The sequence below is a fragment of the Armigeres subalbatus genome, chromosome 2 (assembly GCF_024139115.2).
Source record: "Armigeres subalbatus isolate Guangzhou_Male chromosome 2, GZ_Asu_2, whole genome shotgun sequence".
In the NCBI taxonomy this organism is placed as follows: domain Eukaryota; kingdom Metazoa; phylum Arthropoda; class Insecta; order Diptera; family Culicidae; genus Armigeres; species Armigeres subalbatus.
Genome location: NC_085140.1, coordinates 175300049 through 175319900, shown reverse-complemented (window position 1 = coordinate 175319900; position 19852 = coordinate 175300049). Strand labels below are relative to the sequence as shown.

Sequence of the window (19852 nt, the reverse complement as noted above, 5' to 3'; positions counted from 1 at the left end):
TGGCTATTTATGGCAGTGGTGGTCAGGGTACAGAAGTAACCAACCCGACGTTATTCGATTACTGCGGAAAAAAAAATAGTTCGTTGAAAAAGGCATTTATCTGGAAGTATCAAAATTACCGTATAAAATTCCTCTCCGGTTTGTATACTACTGGCAGCCGACTGAGCACAGTGCAGGATCTCCTGATTTGGCTCCAAATGGTGGATATCTGCCCTGATGTATGCCAACAAGATATTGATTCGAGGATGGACCAGTTTACTGGAATTATGCTGCGCCAGTGGGTGTTCCGAATGCGTTGTCTGCGAATAGGCGTCTGCTTTCTCGTTTTCTAACTGGAATAGAAATATAGATTATTTGATTATTTCAAATATTATATTAAATATTAATTATTTCATAAAAACTCTTACCATTCTGCCAACAGTTCCTCCAGTCGTTTGTTAGTAACTTAACTTATTTTTCACTCATTAATGGGTAAGAACAAGGAACATGAAAGTGGGCACAATTTACGCATTATTATCAAAAATAAATTACTCTTTATTTTGACAGCTCCATATATCGGTAAAAAATGTTCATTTTTTACTCTTTAATGAGTATTGCTGGGTTTACAGTGTAGTGCACTCACGTACACGCCAAAAAATAACGAGTCGTTCACAGGAGTTAACCCCGTTGAAACTCATGGAAAAAGGTCAACTGAATTAAGCGTGCACAAACCGAGAATGTCAGAATGCCCAAAACTGTCAAAATTTCCAAAAATGTCAAATTCATGTTTACTACACGGAAGAAATAAACTACCCAATAGTGAGTTTAATTCACCCAACCTCGAACATCCGTACGGGAAGCCAAAATTGAGTAAGTAGGGTCGAAGTAGTTTGCCTTTACTCCCATGTTAAAAAAGTACCCAACGGAAAATTTATTGACCCAAATTTAAGTTTAAATCACTCAATTTCGACCTCAGGTAATAAAACTCAACATTGGCTTCCCGTATTGAACTGGCGTCGTTGGATTGTTTGGCTCTTTTGTTTTTGACAACAAAAGAAAGAGTGGATGAAAGAGAAGAGAAAAAATAACTCAAAAGTAAGTTTAAAAATACTCAATTTTGGGTACTTTTTTTCTTCCGTGTACGGTGCATCTGTATGGGGTTGACAGTTGCGCTATATCCCTGCAAACGAGCCTTGATTTTTGACAGCCACGGAATAAGTTTTAACGATCGAATTATGGAATGCTATAAATATTTGACACTGAAAAAAATGTATTCTATGATTTTTAAAAACGTACATACAAGTAAAAAAATGTAAGTTATTTTGTTATTGCGCTTTTTGCACTTTATAAGAGTTTTGCGAGATTAAAAAAATTGGTCCACGGATTTTTCCCCATGCATTTTTACATATGCGATGTTTTCGGGATTTGGGCACGGAAAATCAACATCCTGGCCACTTTACACAGAGGAGCGACATCCAATTTTTTTTTTCTATGGATTTTGACAGGTTTGCCTGTTCGTTCTTTTTTGGGGGATAAATTTATCCTCCAGTTTCAAATTACCCCAATACTGATTTATTTTGCAATAGTATGTGCGTGAATTTTGAATGTTTACGTTTTTACAGGAGAATCCAGCTTTTTACGCTAGCCATAAATTACCAAGGGGTGAATCGAATTTGACATATGCTGTGAACACAATTCATAATAATATCTTGGTAGCCATGAAGTAGAGTTTATATTTTCTCCGTTACCAACGAGATAGATTAGGTTGTTTATTTTTAAACAACATGAAAATTCACGAGTTATCATTTTCTTTGATGTTCCTATTACTAATTCTTCTTCTATTTTAGGCGAATCATTAGATGAATATTGAAATATGTGGGCGAAATGCCTAGCAAAGAAAGATTACTGTTACTTTCAACCGGTGTCAATAACGATTATGAAAATTTTACTGGATTCAACGATTCAACTATCGTATTGAAAATTAAAACTTCAGAGCTTGTCAGTCCTCGTCCTCGGTTCTACGAACATTGTAGGAAGCGGTTCTTTTATTTTTAGGATCCGAGACTCCCGTGCTATGCCTCTGCGGTGAAACTTTTTGCGGCTATTTTCTATGTTTCGGACGGGTGTACTTCAAATACACGTTATTTGATCCATTTATTTCAAAATTGCTCGTATATGAGATACCCATGATACCCATGTGAGAAAAAAGTCTCTTATCATAAACCCTTACGTAATTATTGCAAACTGAATTTCATCTTTATGTTTTAGATGAATTATTCTTAAATTATCTTTTTTCATGAGGTTCCTGGAGGTTCATGCCTTTCGGAGGAGAATAACTGACCATAGCTTATAACAATAACTAATAAAAAACACACACACAAACACACATTGATGTGGAATACGAGTGTCCTTGAGTTGTAAAAAATATGCAGAGAATTCCATCAACAATTAATCCTAATGCGTACGCCTGCCGAGCTTATTGTTTCAGGGAGACCTAAAAGAAGTAAAAACCAATAATATGTTTCAATTTGGATAGAATAATAATCCAGACTGAACCATGTTTTAAATGCATGCTCGAACTCCAATTAAAATGTTGACAGTTTAATGTTTTGAACATATCAACGAATCACCGATTGCTAAGATCCATCTATAAAAATTATAGTGGACACAGCATGTGTCAATAGGGGTGATTCAAAGTATTATGGCACCGACTCGTAAAAAGCTGGATATGATGCAAAACGCCAATATCACTCAATAAAGAAACATGATACAATCATGAGAAAATAGAGAAAAATTTAACGAATTATCAATTAAAACAATTTTACACTTGATTCCATGCTTCAAACTTAAGAACCCGTATAGAAATAAATCGTACGTTAAATGATCAATATCGTAAGCTTTCCATTCCCCTTGTAATCATCATTAATTGTACGATACATATACAATCATATTGTAAATATGTTTGCCGACCTAATCATACAAAATTATTGGCAAATTATATATGTTATAATGATGATTACTAGAATGGGAATTGAAAAATAATATGCGGGGAAAAAATCATACCTGATATAATTTGGGTAGCTATTTACACCCGACTGCATAAATAAAAGAAATTATTATTTTCAGTGTTATAGTGACACTTCTGTCGACGACGTTGATCGCAGGAAATTATTCTTTTCTGGAAGTCGTTGTTGAGCCAAAAACAAAGAAGGACTAAAATACAAGTAAGTTAATTTTTTATTACATAAAACGGAAAGTGAATTTATTTTTATTACTCATATGTTTGTTTATTCGCAGAATCCACTACACGGGAAAACGTTAAACGGATGCCATATGCCACCTGGGGCACTGGTGTTACGCCACTCCATACAGAGCTAGCGGAAAAGCAAATCAGCTGAACAAAAAGGATATGCGTGAGATGGTAATAATCTTTTGTGATGCTCCTTTCAATATATTCTGAGTAACACGGCGAATAACAATGTTTGAGACCGTCGATCCAATGATTGAACGGTATTGTGATAGACCATCCCGCGGTACCGGATGTCTGATAAAAACACTCCCAAAAGCTCGCCCAAAACTATCCGGCCGAAACACCGGTATGCGGTATGACCAATCACAATAATCTTTCAATTATTGGACCGATGTCAGTTGGCGGGTTATGACTACCTCCGTTCTGTTCATGATCTTTTATACCGTGAATAGACAATACTCTCTATGTATTTGGCGTTAAACCAAGCTTGGAACAAACCTTGAAACAAATGAGTCCTAAGTCCCCTACGAAATGCAGCGGAACGGCAACGGAAATGGCAAGATTGGACAAACAGCCGGTATACTTACCACTTCCGTCGCCGTTTCGTTACATTACGTTTAGGATATTAAGAACTGGTATCCTGCAAAGTAATCAATAGAGGATACTGCTGAGTTTAATGGTTCATACAAAATGTGTTTCAAGGGGAAGAGTTGGGATTCAAAATTGTCACATACGTATCATAGTGTATAAGAAAAACACCATCAATAATATGTAGATTAATTGTTTTAATATAATTCACAGGTGGAGTATCCAGCTTGGTAATGGCGGAGATCAAACGTTCCTGTATTTCTAAACTGATAATAATAGTTACAAGAAAAATATGGATGATGTGAACAATATAATAGAAATAACAGAAACTTTCTGGTTTTGGCTTAATTCATAGAAAATTTAAAACCACCCAAATATAAATATTACCCTATTGTGGTTTGTAAAATAGTATACATATTATAATTTAGTTATCATATAATCGAATAATTATCGCACAACGTTTAATTTGGATTAATAGCTTAATCATCAAAAAATCATACTATTCATCATCTTTATTGTATATAATCAAACCCCAAATGATCACACGAAACAAAAACGAAGATAAACTAATGATTCACGGTAAAATTGGTCCGCAAAAATACATGGAAAAGTTGGTGTTTCTGAATGGTAACGATACTTAACAACCCATTCAATGTATCATCCAAAAGCTAAATATTTTAAGGGCTATCATAAATATCATTCGTGATATAATTAACGTACGGTATTTCATATGATTCCTCAAATAATTCAACTATAATTTACTATACTCAAAAAACGATTACTAGAAAAATAGTTGAATAATTCCATTTTATTCGGGAATGTTCAACTTATTTGCTCAATTATTCAGAATTCAAGTTGCACAAGGTACTGTCTATGCCTTTGTTCGTTTTATATCATTTTCACCCTCGGAATTGTTTACGTTGCATTCGCAGTGCACTCATATTGGTGATTCAGAAAAGATGTGACAAAGATGGCGTATAGCTTGTCATCTCCGTGACTTTACACTGTTAGATGACTTTACCCATTAATGGGTACTATGTTATTGTTGATATTATTCCCACCGTGAAAAATTCACCCATTTTCTTTAAAAAGCGCCACTACTCATTAAAATGAGTAGTGGCACTTTTTCAAGAAAATGAGTGAATTTTTCACGGTGGGAATAATATCAACAATAACATAGTACCCATTAATGGGTAAAGTCATCTAACCGTGTACACCTCGGGAAAATTTACCGCCGGAATTTTGACCCCGTGTATTTTTCCGTGTCCAAATTCCGAAAACATCGCATATGCAAAAATGCATTCGCGAAGTCGAAGCAAAATTCTTCACACACTTCACTTCTTTATGGGTTTTTACAGTAGAGCAACAGAGAGGAGGAGATGGCGGCCATGTTTCACACAAAGTCTGACAGATAGCAATGAGATTTCCCATAGGAGGGAAGAGCAGAATTTGCTTCTATTTCGTGAATGGGGAAAAAATCCGCGAACCAAATTCCCGAGGTGTGAGGCCAAGGAGCTAGACTTTACTAAGGTGGCGCAGATCAGCGATGCGTGCCACTAGTTCTCTCTTTTACTCTCCCGCTGATCTTATGCAACGCAAATAGTGACGTCACTATTTGCGTTGCGTAAGAACAACGGGAGAGAGAAAGAGACAACTAGTGGCACGCTGGGTCCTGCGGATAGAGCCGCTTTTCTGCTCTCAAGCGAGTAGTGGGATATTTTGAAATCAATCCTATAAGCAAAATTATTTTTCAGTTACTCGGCTGTCAAACATTTCCCGCTCTTCGAATTTCTCTTTCCATGCTGCATGAAGGCGCACAAATGCGCGAGACTCTATATGACTTTACGATTGGTACATACATTCCTGCTCCAATCAGCAGCTGAATTTAAATCTGAAGCTGTGAAATCTCGTAACGAGTGCTTTTTTAGTTGTATTCCTACTAATTTTCCACTCGAAATATAATGTGAATATATTTGTTACAAAGAATGCAAAACTCAAACTAAGTTTATTTTTATTTTTTCCCCAAATAATAACAATACTTCTCAATATAAGATCTAAAACGAGCATAACCACAATCTTCAATGTTTGGCTCCGGCACAATAGAACATTTCTTGAGTGCTTTGAAAATAGGTCGTATTAGAAATACTAGAATAAGAGATCGGCGAAGACGCCATCTTGTTTCCAATCGAACCGTCAAAAGCGGTTCCATTTCGACTTGTTTACTTTTTGCATCCATAAGAAGCAAGCAAAAAGTTCAAGTGCTGCTAGTATTATTTTCACGATTTCATACATTTTCATACGTTGCCATTTCGACAGTTTTTCACTCCGCCGGTCTCTGGTTATAGGGTTGCTAGTCGTATGTGCAAAAGAGAGTCTCTCTTTGGATCTATTCTCTTTCGATTATTACGAAACTATACAAAAGTTTACTTCGATTTTCTTGGCAGATGTCCAAAGACAATAGCTTTGTCTATCATGCTGAAGTGGAAATGTAGCAAAACATCCAAAACTAGCCGATATATTAGCGAAAGAGAGCATGATCAAAGAGAATCTCTCTTTTGCACATACGACCTATTCTCAAAGCAATCTAGATTTTGGCTTCAGTTTGACAACCAAATTGTTTCTATCCGCACCACCCAGGTGGCACGCTGCGCTGATCTGATGCGCCTGCTTAGTAAAGTCTAGCTCATTGGTGTGAGGCTACACGACCGTTTCAAATCACTCAGAGACTGAGTGAAATTGTATTGCTGTCTCTTTTTTTCCCACGGAAAAGTTACTCAATTTTCGTAAAAAGTGGAACTACTCAAAATTTGAGTAGTTCCACTTTTTACGAAAATTGAGTAACTTTTCCGTGGGAAAAAGAGACAACAATTTCACTCAGTCTCTGAGTGATTTGAAACAATGTATTTAAACCCAAACGCAATACAACGGAACGGCGACGGAAACGGCAAATTTGACAGACGAACACCCCCCCCTCCCCCTCTCACAAACTGTCACAAAACTCTGACCCCCTTCCCCCCTCAAACCTTGGACGTAATTTTTGAACGGCCCCTTAACTAAAATACACGGAAGAAAAAAAGTACCCAAAATTGAGTATTTTTAAACTTACTTTTGAGTTATTTTCTCTCTTCTCTTTCATCCACTCTTTCTTTTGTTGTCAAAAACAAAAGAGCCAAACAATCCAACGACGCCAGTTCAATACGGGAAGCAAACTTTGAGTTTTATTACCTGAGGTCGAAATTGAGTGAATTAAACTTAAATTTGGGTCAATAAATTTTCCGTTGGGTACTTTTTTAACATGGGAGTAAAGGCAAACTACTTCGACCCTACTTACTCAATTTTGGCTTCCCGTACGGATGTTCGAGGTTGGGTGAATTAAACTCACTATTGGGTAGTTTATTTCTTCCTTGTATATTTTGTTTTGCTCTCTCGAATTCGAATTGCGAGGGATACATTTTGTTCAGTGTATGCGATGTTATTTGCTCATCAGCTGATAAAGCGCTCACACTCACACACTGCCGTGGTGATGTTACCGCCTCTGGCTGTGTGTTTCGTGTGTTGGCTTTTCCATTTTCGCGGCTTTTTTTTTCCCGCCAGTGATTGTGCCAAAAAGCTTTCCCACCCAGAAGGATGATTCGAACTCCATTTCATTCCACGTTACTATCGCATTGAAAGTGGTCCTGTTTTGTCCGGTGCTGTGCTCTATTGTACACTTGAACAGGGTGTACGACCCACAGTGAATAATTACTATTAAATTTACTAAGTTCGACAAGAGATATTAGCTATTTAATATGTCTCGTATTGTGGAAAAGGAAAACATCACTGAAAACATGGAAAAAATTTCGATAAAAGTAAGTATATAGTCACTTTGCTATGCATAATTCGTGATTCATCGTCATGAAGAAGAGCGCCTAAATTGTGTTATGGCCAGATAGATAAAATGGACAAACTACCTGTAGCCATTATGACAGAATAGCTTAAAATGTGTATAGACTGCCCGAACTCAATGCCGATGTCGAATTAGTCTGCTAAATGCAAGTATACAACGATTAGACAAAGAATACTTCGGAATTACTAATTACATTTCTTAGTTTGATCTCTAAATCTAGTTTTCTTGAGTACATAACAGATTTAATGGAATACAACTATGATCACATTCAAAAGGCAGTTGAAGAACAAATTTTGTAACGGTTCAAACATTCACGAAAGATCACGTATAGCTAGAGCTTTGGTATATTTCCATCATTTCATCCATTATCTATAGTCGTTAGTTCGTAAATGTGCCTGTAGCTTTTCCCGCGTATAAATACATTCCAAGGTAAATACAATCACTCGTCTTTACATCTGCATATTCTCGTCGCACAAACGTGTTGTAAGTTTTAGCTGAGTAGCATGTCATGTTTGTAGGTACATACATGTATGAAGGCGACTGCATTCACTTACGAGCTTCGGAAAGTATGTTATTGGAAAGCTGAAGTTTATTGTAATTGCTGTTTCTTATCAAAACTTATACAAAAGTTTAACAATATGCTAAGATTATTATTGCAAATTAACAGTAATACCTACCTGTTACAGGTATACCTCGATTATATGGACTTTTTACCTCGATTGTATGGACATCATTTTTCGCTACATTTTTTGTTCGTATTCTGAGGTTTTGAAAATTTGTGGCATTTTAGATTGATTCTATATTAAGGTACATTAGGGTAGTAAGCCATGCTTTCGAAGCTATATAATGATAAAACCGCACACTGAATCATATGTTCGGCTGACTATTGATTAACCAATTTCACGTTGCAAATTCCATTGTACATATTTGTGTAAATATTTCATTACAAATAATGATGACGAGTAATTTTAATCTGATCTCTGTTATATGGAAACATGAAGTGAATTGTCAGTCTGACAATATGAGATCAAATTTCCGTATGTAGGCAGCTGTAAGATTTTTGCTTCCCACCTTTTTCTGTATTTGGCACTTAGGGTATATGTATCATTTGGAGAATTCAACCTAAACGATATCTGTCAAAAGTAATCTTGCTCTGCAAGCAGGGCTATTCGATAATTATTGAAATGTCACTTTTAGGTTTAATTTCAGTTTCATTCCCCAAATGGGACAGACCCTTAGAATTGAGTGTAGTCCAACAAGCACTAGGAGCTGATAGAGTGCTTATTCAAACAAAAATAGTCTTTAGCTCAAAAACTAGCTTATTCAGCTTAAATTGTTTATTGGGAGAAGGTCCAAAATTTGACCCACTGAGACTGTTTTTTAGCAGTAAGTCCAGGAAACTGAAAGAGTTTATGACTGCTACACAAAGTATGAAACCTATAGCATTATTTTTCCTGGACTAACTTGATTATTATTTGAATTGTGAAACACTAAAAAACAACAAAAAGTCAAGTTTAAATTCAAATAAATGTTATTGATTTATCCCGGTATTTCTATACGTTCAGCTCAAGGCTTGCGAATTATACTGGTGCTGTATGGTAGGAACCCAAGTAACCAAAAGTCCCTTTAAGAGTACGGTTTTCGCTTAAGCAGCTCTGTGAAGCTGAATAAGCGAAAAACGTACTCTTAAAGGAATTTTTGGTTACTTGGGAAGCCAATTTGACTATCTGGAATAAGCTAAAAAGTAGTTTTCAAATGAATTGCTGCCTAAAGAAGCTTACCAATGATGCAAGCAGCAAGCCTTTTAATTAGTTCAATTTACAGATAAATTTAAGATTGCATTATTTATAAAGATTGCAAATTTATAAAGAATATGCTACTAGAAGAAAATTCGACAGCAGGTTTAGTGCTTTTTCGATGTAACTTAAATTATCAGTTTGTTGGTTTCTTGGTGAAACAAAACTTGATTCAAAGGTACAATGATTTAGAGCTACAACGTAAAAGCTGAGCATAGGGGAATTGTGGGTAAAACCGACACTGCGGGTAAAACCGTCACCACTTCAAATCTCTGATTTTTAGTGATTATCGGACAGAATTTCGACACACTTTGAATAAACGTTTGATTTCTTGTATTTATAGTCATTTTGTAAGTGGCGGAGACGTGTAAGAGTCATAATAAACAGACAATTAGCAATGATCACCATTGAGGAGATAAGTTATGTAAAATTTTGACATCGGTGTATAAGCTTTTTCGACAATAATTTGTTGATTTTCAGTATTTAATCCATCTCCGATCCATAATTGAACATCATTTTGAGTATGTTGTGGAAAAATAGTTAACTTTTCTAATTATAAACATCCACATGTATCTTATCATTATTATGTTGTCAGTTGGGGTAAATTCGACACCTGCCATCGAATCACGAAATACCTCTGTTTTTTTAGACTCATCATTCGCATAATATAATTCAAGTATTGGAAAATGAGGCGCCGGGAATATAACTTAATCATAGACTGATTACATACCATATAATCATTGGGCGTGACAATAGGTCTAAGGATGTAATATTGAGTCATCAAGGGGAACCTGCGCGGGTCGGATAACAATAGCGCTTAAAGAAGAATCGTATTTTTTAGGCTTCTTTTGCTCTTAGATATATTCAATCCGTTCTCTAGTGTCCTAGTGTTCTTTTATGATCGATTTTCACCCCTCTAAACATGTAGCTTGTCACCTACGGAACTAGTCATTTTCATTTCTTGTCATAACTGCACCATACGTATTTATTTTAAATCGCCGTTATAAACAACTTTTGAAATAGATGAAATTTAAATGTAGGTCAATATTTACAGTGATTAGTAAATTTGTTACTAAAATTCTTATATATTTTTCACCCGACCCACTAAAGAAACTAAATAGAATATGATATGTGGTGATGATTTTAAATATATAAAATTTAGTTCAACCATCGCTTATGAGTGACCCCTAAACATGAATTTCATACACAAATATCAAAATGAATGTTGTTAAACTTTTTCAATTATGTTGTAACATTATCTAGAATTGTTCTGATGTTCGATTCCATAACGACTTGATGTGTCGGTTTTACCCTCATGTGGTGTCGATCTTACCCGCACCCCAGCTGGTTGGGCTGGAAGATGGATTGTTCGCGTTTTCATCATAAATCAAAATCTGTCATGAAAATTTGTTCTGAGACCTCATAGACTGATGCATGAAGAGCCAAAGTATGCTTGTATGAAATTTCTAGACCAAAAAATTGCCTCATAGATTGGGGAACTGTGAAGTTGCTTAAGGTGTCGGTTTTACCCACTTTTCCCCTACATAGGTATATGAGAAGTCTAAACAACAAAAAACACTGTTAGGTAGCATCCCCATTATTTATCTTTTTCACACTCATTTCAAAAACTCGCGTCGAACGTAACTTGTTGCGAGCAAGGGTCACCCATAAATTACATAACACTTAGGGCCAATTTCTTCACCTTCGCTTAGTGCTTAAACCAGGTTTAATCGTATGGATATACACCTGTGTTCAGAATAATAGCAGCGGAAGCCGTTTTTCATACAAAATGGTCAACTTTGACAAGTTGTAACTTTGTACCCCGAAGACCGATTGAGCTGAAATTATGGCAGTGAACTACAAATATGAGTGCTGTCCAATGAGAGCTTGGAGTAGCTCGAAGTTTCTCCCTGTCCTGCTCATGCCCATTTGTTGACAAAAAAGAACGAGCAGGACGGGAACAACTTCGAGCTACTTCGAGCTGCTCATTAGACAGCACTATGATGAATTTTACACATACTAAGAGCGCATGGTTTGTTTTGTGACTCTTTCCATTAGCCACAGTCATCGTCACAGCCAGCAGCGAAGCACTAAAAGGATGAAAAGGCCATAATTTGTGCTCACACTTTAAGTTTATTTCGCTGGAAATCAGACAGCATTGGAATTTTATTAAATCAGCTTCACAATTCATTTTCTACTTTTTTCATTGCTACTAATGAAATTGATATAAAATATTTTACGTCTCATAGAAATTGCAATCAATCAGGAAAAAAAAAGCTGATGCGGAAATCACAGTAAACTGGACATACTTCAGCAAATCATTTTGCTGTAACTAGAATTCAGATTTTGGTGTGCGAATATATTCATGATTTTTCAATTATTCAAGTCCCGTCTAGTCTTTCAATTCAGACTATGTATAGAAATATAACTGAATAACTGTTTTAGAACACTATCTCTCTTCGACAATAGTTAAAACTATTATAAGCATATAATTTTTCACCAATATGAGAAGTGGCTTGAGTAGCAGAAACTCTACTTGAATGTTTGAAGGTACGAAAAAGTGTTTTGCAAAAATATTTTTTTACCTTGTTGGTTCCATAGTGCCTGAAAAATAAAGGCTCCCCCAGACCTAAGCGATTTCATCGCCGCGACGGCGACAACTAGTCGCCGCGATTCTATCGTTGGGTCACTGCAGGCAATGTTCTATTTACGCTTCCATACCAACGGCGACAGAATCGCTGTCGCCAAGCGATAGAATCGCTGTCGCCAAGCGATAGAATCGCGTCGCGTGTGTTTGGGGGAACCTTAAACATCAACAGTTATCACGTGCTGGAAGAGGCGGCAAGTTTGGTATCATTTTGGCGCGCAATGTTTGTTTGATGAAATATCGGGACCAATTTGCGATTTGGGCGTAACTTATTTTGTAAACAAACATTGGAAGGCGAATTCCTGCTAAAACAAGCATTTCATGAGGAAACCACGGTATGGATCCGGCAGATTAAGCTTTCCTCTACCAGAAAAGGAAATTAGTTTGGGATGAAAACGCTTGCATTCTCCGGAATCCATGAAGCATTATTATTATTATGACAGCTAGTACGCTTGACGCCATGAAAGACACCTAGCGCAACCAAACGACGTATTGCCACAGTCAGTATTCTAACGTACTTTGATTTACACAGCTTTTTGAGTAAAATTTGTTCTAGCCTGGATGTCTTATCTGTGGTTAATGGATTAGGGAAGATGGTAATTTTCAAACCCCCCCCTCCCTCCGTCACGCCATTTGTATTAATTTTCTAAAAATTTTGTAAGGATCGTCACGTTTCTCCCCCCCCCCCCCCTAAACGCGTGACGTACTTTGTAGATGGCCCCTTATCCGGCACTGGGGGATCTTCCCCTACCACTATGCAGATTTAAACAAAGATAATCGCATTGACTTCAAGAATATATCCTTATTTTTATGTACCGAAAGTGTGATTTATTAGTGGTTTGTAAGATCGAATGGATATTGTTGTTTATGACAATAAAAACATTTCTTTGAAAGCTATGAAATGTGAATAAATACTGCTTGTAGTGTTATTCTTTGTTTTGCCATGTTTTGATTACATATGATCCAGCTGATTCGCGATTCTGCGCAAAATAAAGGAGAGGTAGGTAAGGTACAGTGGGGCAAGTGGGTAAAGGAAATCGTATATTTCATGTTCATCAAGTCATAAAAGTTGAAGATAATATTTAAATTGATCATATTTATGACATAACGAATCATCTATCCAATCTTTATATGCCTGCGAACAAGATCTTTGAAAAATACTTTTAGGATACAAAATATTTGGAAAACAAAAAAATCGGTTTCAATTTTTCACTTGCCCCACATGTGGGGTAAGTGAAAAAATGATTTTAAAAGAGGATTTTTCAATATAAGAACACATTTTCTGTTCATATATTTCATGCAAATGATAATTATACTGAATAGAGCATAACTGTGATCTGTTGTGGTGCGTTTTGACACTTCATGAAATTCAAAGGGCACTAGAGTGCCGCCATTAAATGATTTTTATATTTTTATGTTTTCTTTACTTGAATTTTTTGAGATCTAATATCTCATCTCTATTTGTGTCTAACACTACTTTCTAATTCAGGTTTATAGTAAGATAATGAACCTTGGCGATAATGCAGAGAAATTATCTTTGAAATAATCATCAGCCTGGAATCATATTGTGTTTCATTAACAATCCACTTATGATTTCAGTAGAAGAGTCTACATTACCAAATAAATAAATTTTATAAATTTCAACTAAATAAATCATAATTGTTGATATATTTGCAATAGTAGTGATTCTTGTATTTAAGCTATATAAATAACATTTTTTTCACGAATTATTTATCTAACATGGATTATTTAAAACGCTGACACGCTTGGCATTTTGGGATCCTGATTTAGTATTACCACGAATCACTGTAATAACCAAAAGCCTTCGAATGAGTTCGAATTGGTATCATTTGTTTATATACGCTTAATAGAAATTATTTGTGTTTGGAAAACTGGGAAAACTAGAGAAATGCATTCAGTGTCGGAAAATTTTCACTTGCCCCACCCATGGTAAAAAACAGGCAAAGCAATAAAATATTGTTTTCAAAATATATGATGTTCATATCAATATTTTTGTGGCTGGAATTCAAAACTACAAAGAAAACCAACTTATCAATGCACTAATTGAATGTGTTATGGAAACCAACATAAAAAAATATTTGTATTTATTGACACGCAAAACAACTTGTGCAAAAGATAAACTTGAAAGGTTAATAAACTTTTACTCTCGCATGTTGAAATGGTTCATTATTTCATGTTTCACTTATTCAACGCATTGATTTGAATGGCCTTGTATGATTGTGAAGTGAAATTGAATAATTCTGTGCTTCATCAGTAAAATACTTGCGTTTTTTTCACTTACCCCATTTACCCACTTACCCCACTGTACCTTACTTGTGCAATGTGCATTTTCTCGTCAGTAGAAAGAACTGGCCTATCTCAATGCTTACTAGCGCGTATATAAAAACTACTCTATGTTAAAACGTCTCAGAATCGAAAAGATTCGAGTTTCAATTAATAAACTTGCAATTTTTTTAAATTTAAATAGGGGTAATGACGACTTTGGCAGGTTTTGTTCTATTATTGGCAGGGGGTTTTTTATGACTGATTATGCTCAAATTTGGCCCAAACATTCTTTGCATATCAAAGAATATTGTGGCCATATTTGAGCATAATCAGTCATAAAAAAAAAACCTGCCAATAATAGAACAAAACCTACCAAAGCCGTCTGTTCCCCTAATAAAAAAATAATAATTTTTGACTACAAAAAAAATCCACGATGTATTCACTATAATCAACTAAAATATATCATACCAGGGTCTAGTTCCTATCCGCTTCCTATTATACCTACCACATTTTTTTGCCAAGGCTGTGTGTGTATGTAGCCGCAGAGAACGAATACAATCTATCGTTTAAATATTTTGCAATGTTGTTTTCATCGCATTCATCATTCTACAAATTCTACACGTAGAGATAGTTTGATGTCAGTGCATCGCGATCATTTAAAAAAACTCCATTTATTGCAGAATGTCCGTAAAGTGCTAACCGAAAGTGGTGCTAACGTACCTCAAAAGATGGACTGCCAAGAGGACAAAGAGCAAACGGCTGACAGTGGTTCCGTGGATCCAAAAGAACTTGCCAAAAATGAGCTGTCCGCTGCGCATAAACGAGAACAGGCACCTTTCGATCCCTCTATCGAACCCCTGCTCAAGGAGAATCCCCGCCGGTTCGTTATTTTCCCCATCCAGTTTCATGATATTTGGCAGATGTATAAGAAGGTAAGTAGTCCATCTTGGTACCTTTCCAAAAAATGGTGATAGTTATAACTTACAATTCAACAGGCCGAAGCGTCCTTCTGGACGGTGGAAGAGGTAGATCTTTCCAAGGATCTGGCCGACTGGGAGAAGCTTAAGTCTGGTGAGAAGCACTTCATATCGCATGTGCTGGCCTTCTTTGCTGCATCGGATGGTATTGTTAACGAAAACCTCGTTGAGCGCTTTAGCCAGGAGGTCCAGGTTACCGAGGCGCGCTGTTTCTACGGATTCCAGATTGCAATGGAAAACGTGCATAGTGAGATGTATTCATTACTCATCGATACATATGTGCGTGATTCTAAAGAAAGGTTAGTATTTCTTTTCACAAAATTATAGCAAATCATTTCAAGTGATTGATGGCTTTCTAGAAAGAAAAAAAAACAAATTTCTATGCGATACATCTTTATACATCTTTTAGCTTATATTAATGGATGGTAAATAGGGGAAATGACGGCTTTGGCAGGTTTTGTTCTATTATTGTCAGGGTTTTTTTATAACCAATTATGCTCAAATTTGGCCTAAACATTCTTTGCATATCAAAGAATATTGTGGCCGAATTTCATAAAATTTGGTGAACAAAAACCCCCCTGACAATAATAGAACAAAACCTGCCAAAGTCGTCATTTCCCCTAGGTAAATAGGTACTATATTGTTTGGATCGTTTTACAGTCTGCGTCTCACTATGTTTTTGTAAAGCGATAATACCAAGCGTTCATATTTCATACTTTACAGGGACTACTTGTTCAACGCTATCGATAATCTGCCATGTGTTAAAAAGAAAGCTGACTGGGCGCTTAACTGGATTTCTAGTCAAAAGGCCAATTTTGGAGAACGTGTAGTCGCGTTTGCTGCCGTGGAAGGAATTTTCTTCAGTGGTAGTTTTGCATCCATTTTCTGGCTGAAAAAGCGCGGACTGATGCCAGGCCTCACTTTCTCCAACGAGCTTATCTCACGTGACGAAGGCCTCCACACGGACTTTGCGTGCCTTATGTTCAAATATCTAGTTCAGAAACCGTCACAGGAGCGCGTGATCGAGATCATTCGGGAAGCTGTCCTAATCGAGCAGGAGTTTTTGACGAAGGCGCTCCCGGTGGATCTGCTTGGTATGAATTGCGACCTGATGTCACAATACATCGAGTTTGTTGCGGACAGACTTCTGCTGGAGCTAGGAATTGATAAGGTAAGCAACTCAGTCAGAGTCAATTTCTGGCCTACAAACATAAACGTTTACCTCTACTTTTTTCATTTATAGATCTACAACACCAAAAACCCATTCAGTTTTATGGAATTCATCTCGCTGGAAGGAAAAACCAACTTTTTTGAAAAGAAAGTAGGCGAATATCAGAAGTGGGGAGTTATGGCTAATCGACTTGACAACGTGTTCACACTGGACGCTGACTTCTAGAGGAATATAATTCATTATTAGCCAGGATTTCCCAGACGTGTTCAAAGCAGCTTGCTTTGAATTAATTTGAAAACTACAATGCAGATGCTTCGCAGTGATACGCAATGAAAAGCTTGTAATACAGGAGAAGCACGTAATGTTGCGGGCAATCATTGCGACGCTCTTATAGATATTTATATTTTCATATCGGAATGATTTATCCAGCTTTTTTTTAATTGCCTAATATCAATTTTATAGTTAATTGAATCATCAACTTACAAATACTTTTTACTTAATTATGTTCAAATAATCTACAATACAAAAAATAACATAAATCTTACATATACATATAATAATGAGAACAAGATCTCGTAATATTTGTAAATAAATAATACTAATGACGTAAAATAAATGACCAGATTTAATCGAAAGCAATGCAAGAAATTAAAATCATAAAAAAGAAATTCGCCAGAATTTTTCGGGGGCAAGTGTAGGGCACTGCACGGACTGCTTTGTCTCTTTCTCACTGCAAAGAAATTAGAAAAGAACAAGGCCAGTACATGTCAAATTTCGTGAAGAACGAAAGAGAAAGAGATTTGTCCGTACAGTGCCCTATTATGAGTTACATTATAAACCAGATTAAACAACCTAGCGGTTGGTGCCTTCCTTGGTAATTAAAAGTATTGGTCAGAACTGTTGAGGTCAAGAATCAACCTCGGTGGCATTACGCATCTCAAATCAGCAGTACTAGGTCATCGAGTATGTTCTGTCAAACGGAATGTAAACAGAGAGATAGATAGCTGTCTTCGTGTTTAGTATACTGCACTACCAGCTCGAAAGATAACCTTCAGCGCATGCCGGATGTAAGCAAACAGAGAAAATAATATTAAGGACTCCTGTGGTATGGCAATCATTTCAAGATTTTTATACCATGGTAGGGTAACTGCTCCTGGAATTCATCTCATGGCTTCGTTATTCATCCCATCGAAAACAAAGCTTGTGCTTTCAGATATTCTTTCGTGCAAAGAAGGTGCTACTGCTGGCCATCCCTCTGGCAGCAGCGAAATTTACTAGCTGTAGGCCGTTGTCATTGGTAGCGGAGTGAAGGCTCTCCCTACCAATTATGGGACGGAAAAAGTCCTCTCTACCGACCTGCAGTGTTGGGAAATACTCAAAATCTCAAAACTCATGAACGAGTCAAATCAAACGTGAGTTGAAACGCACCCATCAACTCAGCACCTAAAAAATCGTGGATGAGTTGATCATCCATTTGAATCATCGTAGGTTTTCTTTTGTTCTCTTTCGTAAATTAACAGTGTATTAAAGTACAACACATAGAACAATGGATACTCTTGCGTATGTAAACAATACATTTCACAGTATAAGAAAAGTCCAACTCCGTACTGCTTACCGTTTTTAATTCAAATTGCTTTTAGAATTTTTGAGAAGAGATTTATTCGAATATCATCTTTTTGCTTCTTCTTCTTCTTCATGCAATACCAAAGCGCCAATAGCCTTTATCAAGACATTCATAAAACGTGCCCTTTCACGTCGTCGGATTTATCATTTGTCGGTGCGTAAACGTTGATAAGGCTGTAAATAATTGAAGAATTTGTCCCGTATCCTGAACACAGAGATTCGTTCGCTAACGGGTTTCCACCGCATCACTCGCTTCATCTGCTTGCTCATCACTACGAAACCAACTCCATGCTCTGCTTTCCCGCCGCCGCTGTGATAGATGTTGTACTTGAATGCAGTGTTGGTCGTGGGGTCAACGGCTCGGAATTCACGTTCTCCGGATCTACGCCATCGGACTTCTTGAATAGCGACCACGTTCACTCCAACCTTCTGCAGTTCACGAGCCAGAAGGCTCACTCGTCCAGGGTCATTTAGGGTTCTGAACTGGTTCTGACATTCCAGGTACCGACTTTCCAATCATATAGTCCTTATTTTGTTGCCGGGTTGATTGCCAAAAATAACGTTCTCTTTTTCTTCTATCTCCATTTTTTGTGGTACATATTTGATAGGATTCGTGTTACCTACATCGCGCTGGTGGGGCGTACAAGTATTGCGAGAATAGAGAAAACTTCTAATTTTGCGGAGCAAAGAAGAAGAAGAAGACTGAGTAATGCTGTCCAATGAGCAGCTCGAAGTTGTTCCCATCCTTCTCATGTCCATTTGTTGACAAAGAAGAGCGAGCAGGACGGGGACAACTTCGAGCTACTTCGAGCTGCTCATTGGACAGCACTAGTGTCGGAAACTTCAAATGACATGCACTGTGCGAAAAGTGTTGATATTCCTTGATATCAAGAATATCCGAGGTCTAAAATGTTTCAAAATCGCATAAATACGTTCCGAAATGCCTTGAAAGAACCATAAAACTTAGTTCAATCAAAGTTAATTGCCTATTTCCGGAGATTAAACCACCCGACTTGGACGTTAATTTACAATGTTATGAAAACTCATATGTGAATATGTACGTTATGTGGAAGATATTGATTTGGAAAATGTATTGGAGGTAACCACTTTCCCTTCGATGGGACTCCATCCCATGACCCTACAGTACGCTAGATTGGTGCTTAACCAACTAAGCTACGAAGGACCTCCGCGGAGCTCCGGCTCCGGAGCTCCGTCGGCATTCGCAACCTATAGCGGCTACTGAACGAGCTCGAGATTTCCAAATTGGACACATAGTCAAATCACTCGCAATCCATTTCTCAAGCCAACACTTCCACATGTGTATAGTACACGTCCACATTAGAGGAGAGTGAGTTTTTAGAATGTCTGGCGGTTATACACATTCTTCATCAGCAACTGTACTGATCAAGTGAGGTTGTGTAAGCTATTTGCCAGTCGGCCGTCAAGCTCAGACCCGACCGCATTGCGTAGGCAAGAGCACGCAACTCTGGTTCAGTTCAATCACAGTTAATTGCCTATTTCCGGGGATTAAACCACCCGACTAGGACGTTAATTTACAATGTTATGAAAACTCATATGTGAATATGTACGTTATGTGGAAGATATTATCAATTTTCCACCTTATCGGCCGCGACGATTTGAAATCGTCG

The 19852-nt window shown here is 37.0% G+C and overlaps 1 protein-coding gene and 1 long non-coding RNA gene across 2 annotated transcripts; both read left to right on the top strand.

Moving 5' to 3' along the window:
• Positions 1-3037: 3037 nt before the first annotated feature.
• LOC134215532 (uncharacterized) lies at positions 3038-4140 on the top strand. The gene is made up of 3 exons (XR_009980211.1): positions 3038-3203; positions 3277-3400; positions 4031-4140. It is a non-coding gene; the product is annotated as an uncharacterized LOC134215532 (long non-coding RNA).
• A 3293-nt stretch (positions 4141-7433) lies between these two features.
• Positions 7434-17196, top strand: LOC134211246 (ribonucleoside-diphosphate reductase subunit M2). Its single transcript, XM_062687949.1, has 5 exons — positions 7434-7665; positions 15113-15364; positions 15428-15708; positions 16133-16580; positions 16653-17196. The coding sequence occupies exons 1-5, from the start codon at positions 7606-7608 to the stop codon at positions 16803-16805; spliced, it is 1194 nt and encodes a 397-aa protein (XP_062543933.1). The 5' UTR covers positions 7434-7605; the 3' UTR covers positions 16806-17196.
• Positions 17197-19852: the final 2656 nt, after the last annotated feature.

Bases quoted from the DNA above. Each gene is read 5' to 3' on its own strand.
- LOC134211246 (XM_062687949.1), top strand. From the start codon at position 7,606: ATGTCTCGTATTGTGGAAAAGGAAAACATCACTGAAAACATGGAAAAA. The intron at 15,365-15,427 runs GTAAGTAGTCCA...ACAATTCAACAG, and splicing joins TTTGGCAGATGTATAAGAAG to GCCGAAGCGTCCTTCTGGAC. The intron at 16,581-16,652 runs GTAAGCAACTCA...TTTCATTTATAG, and splicing joins TGGAGCTAGGAATTGATAAG to ATCTACAACACCAAAAACCC.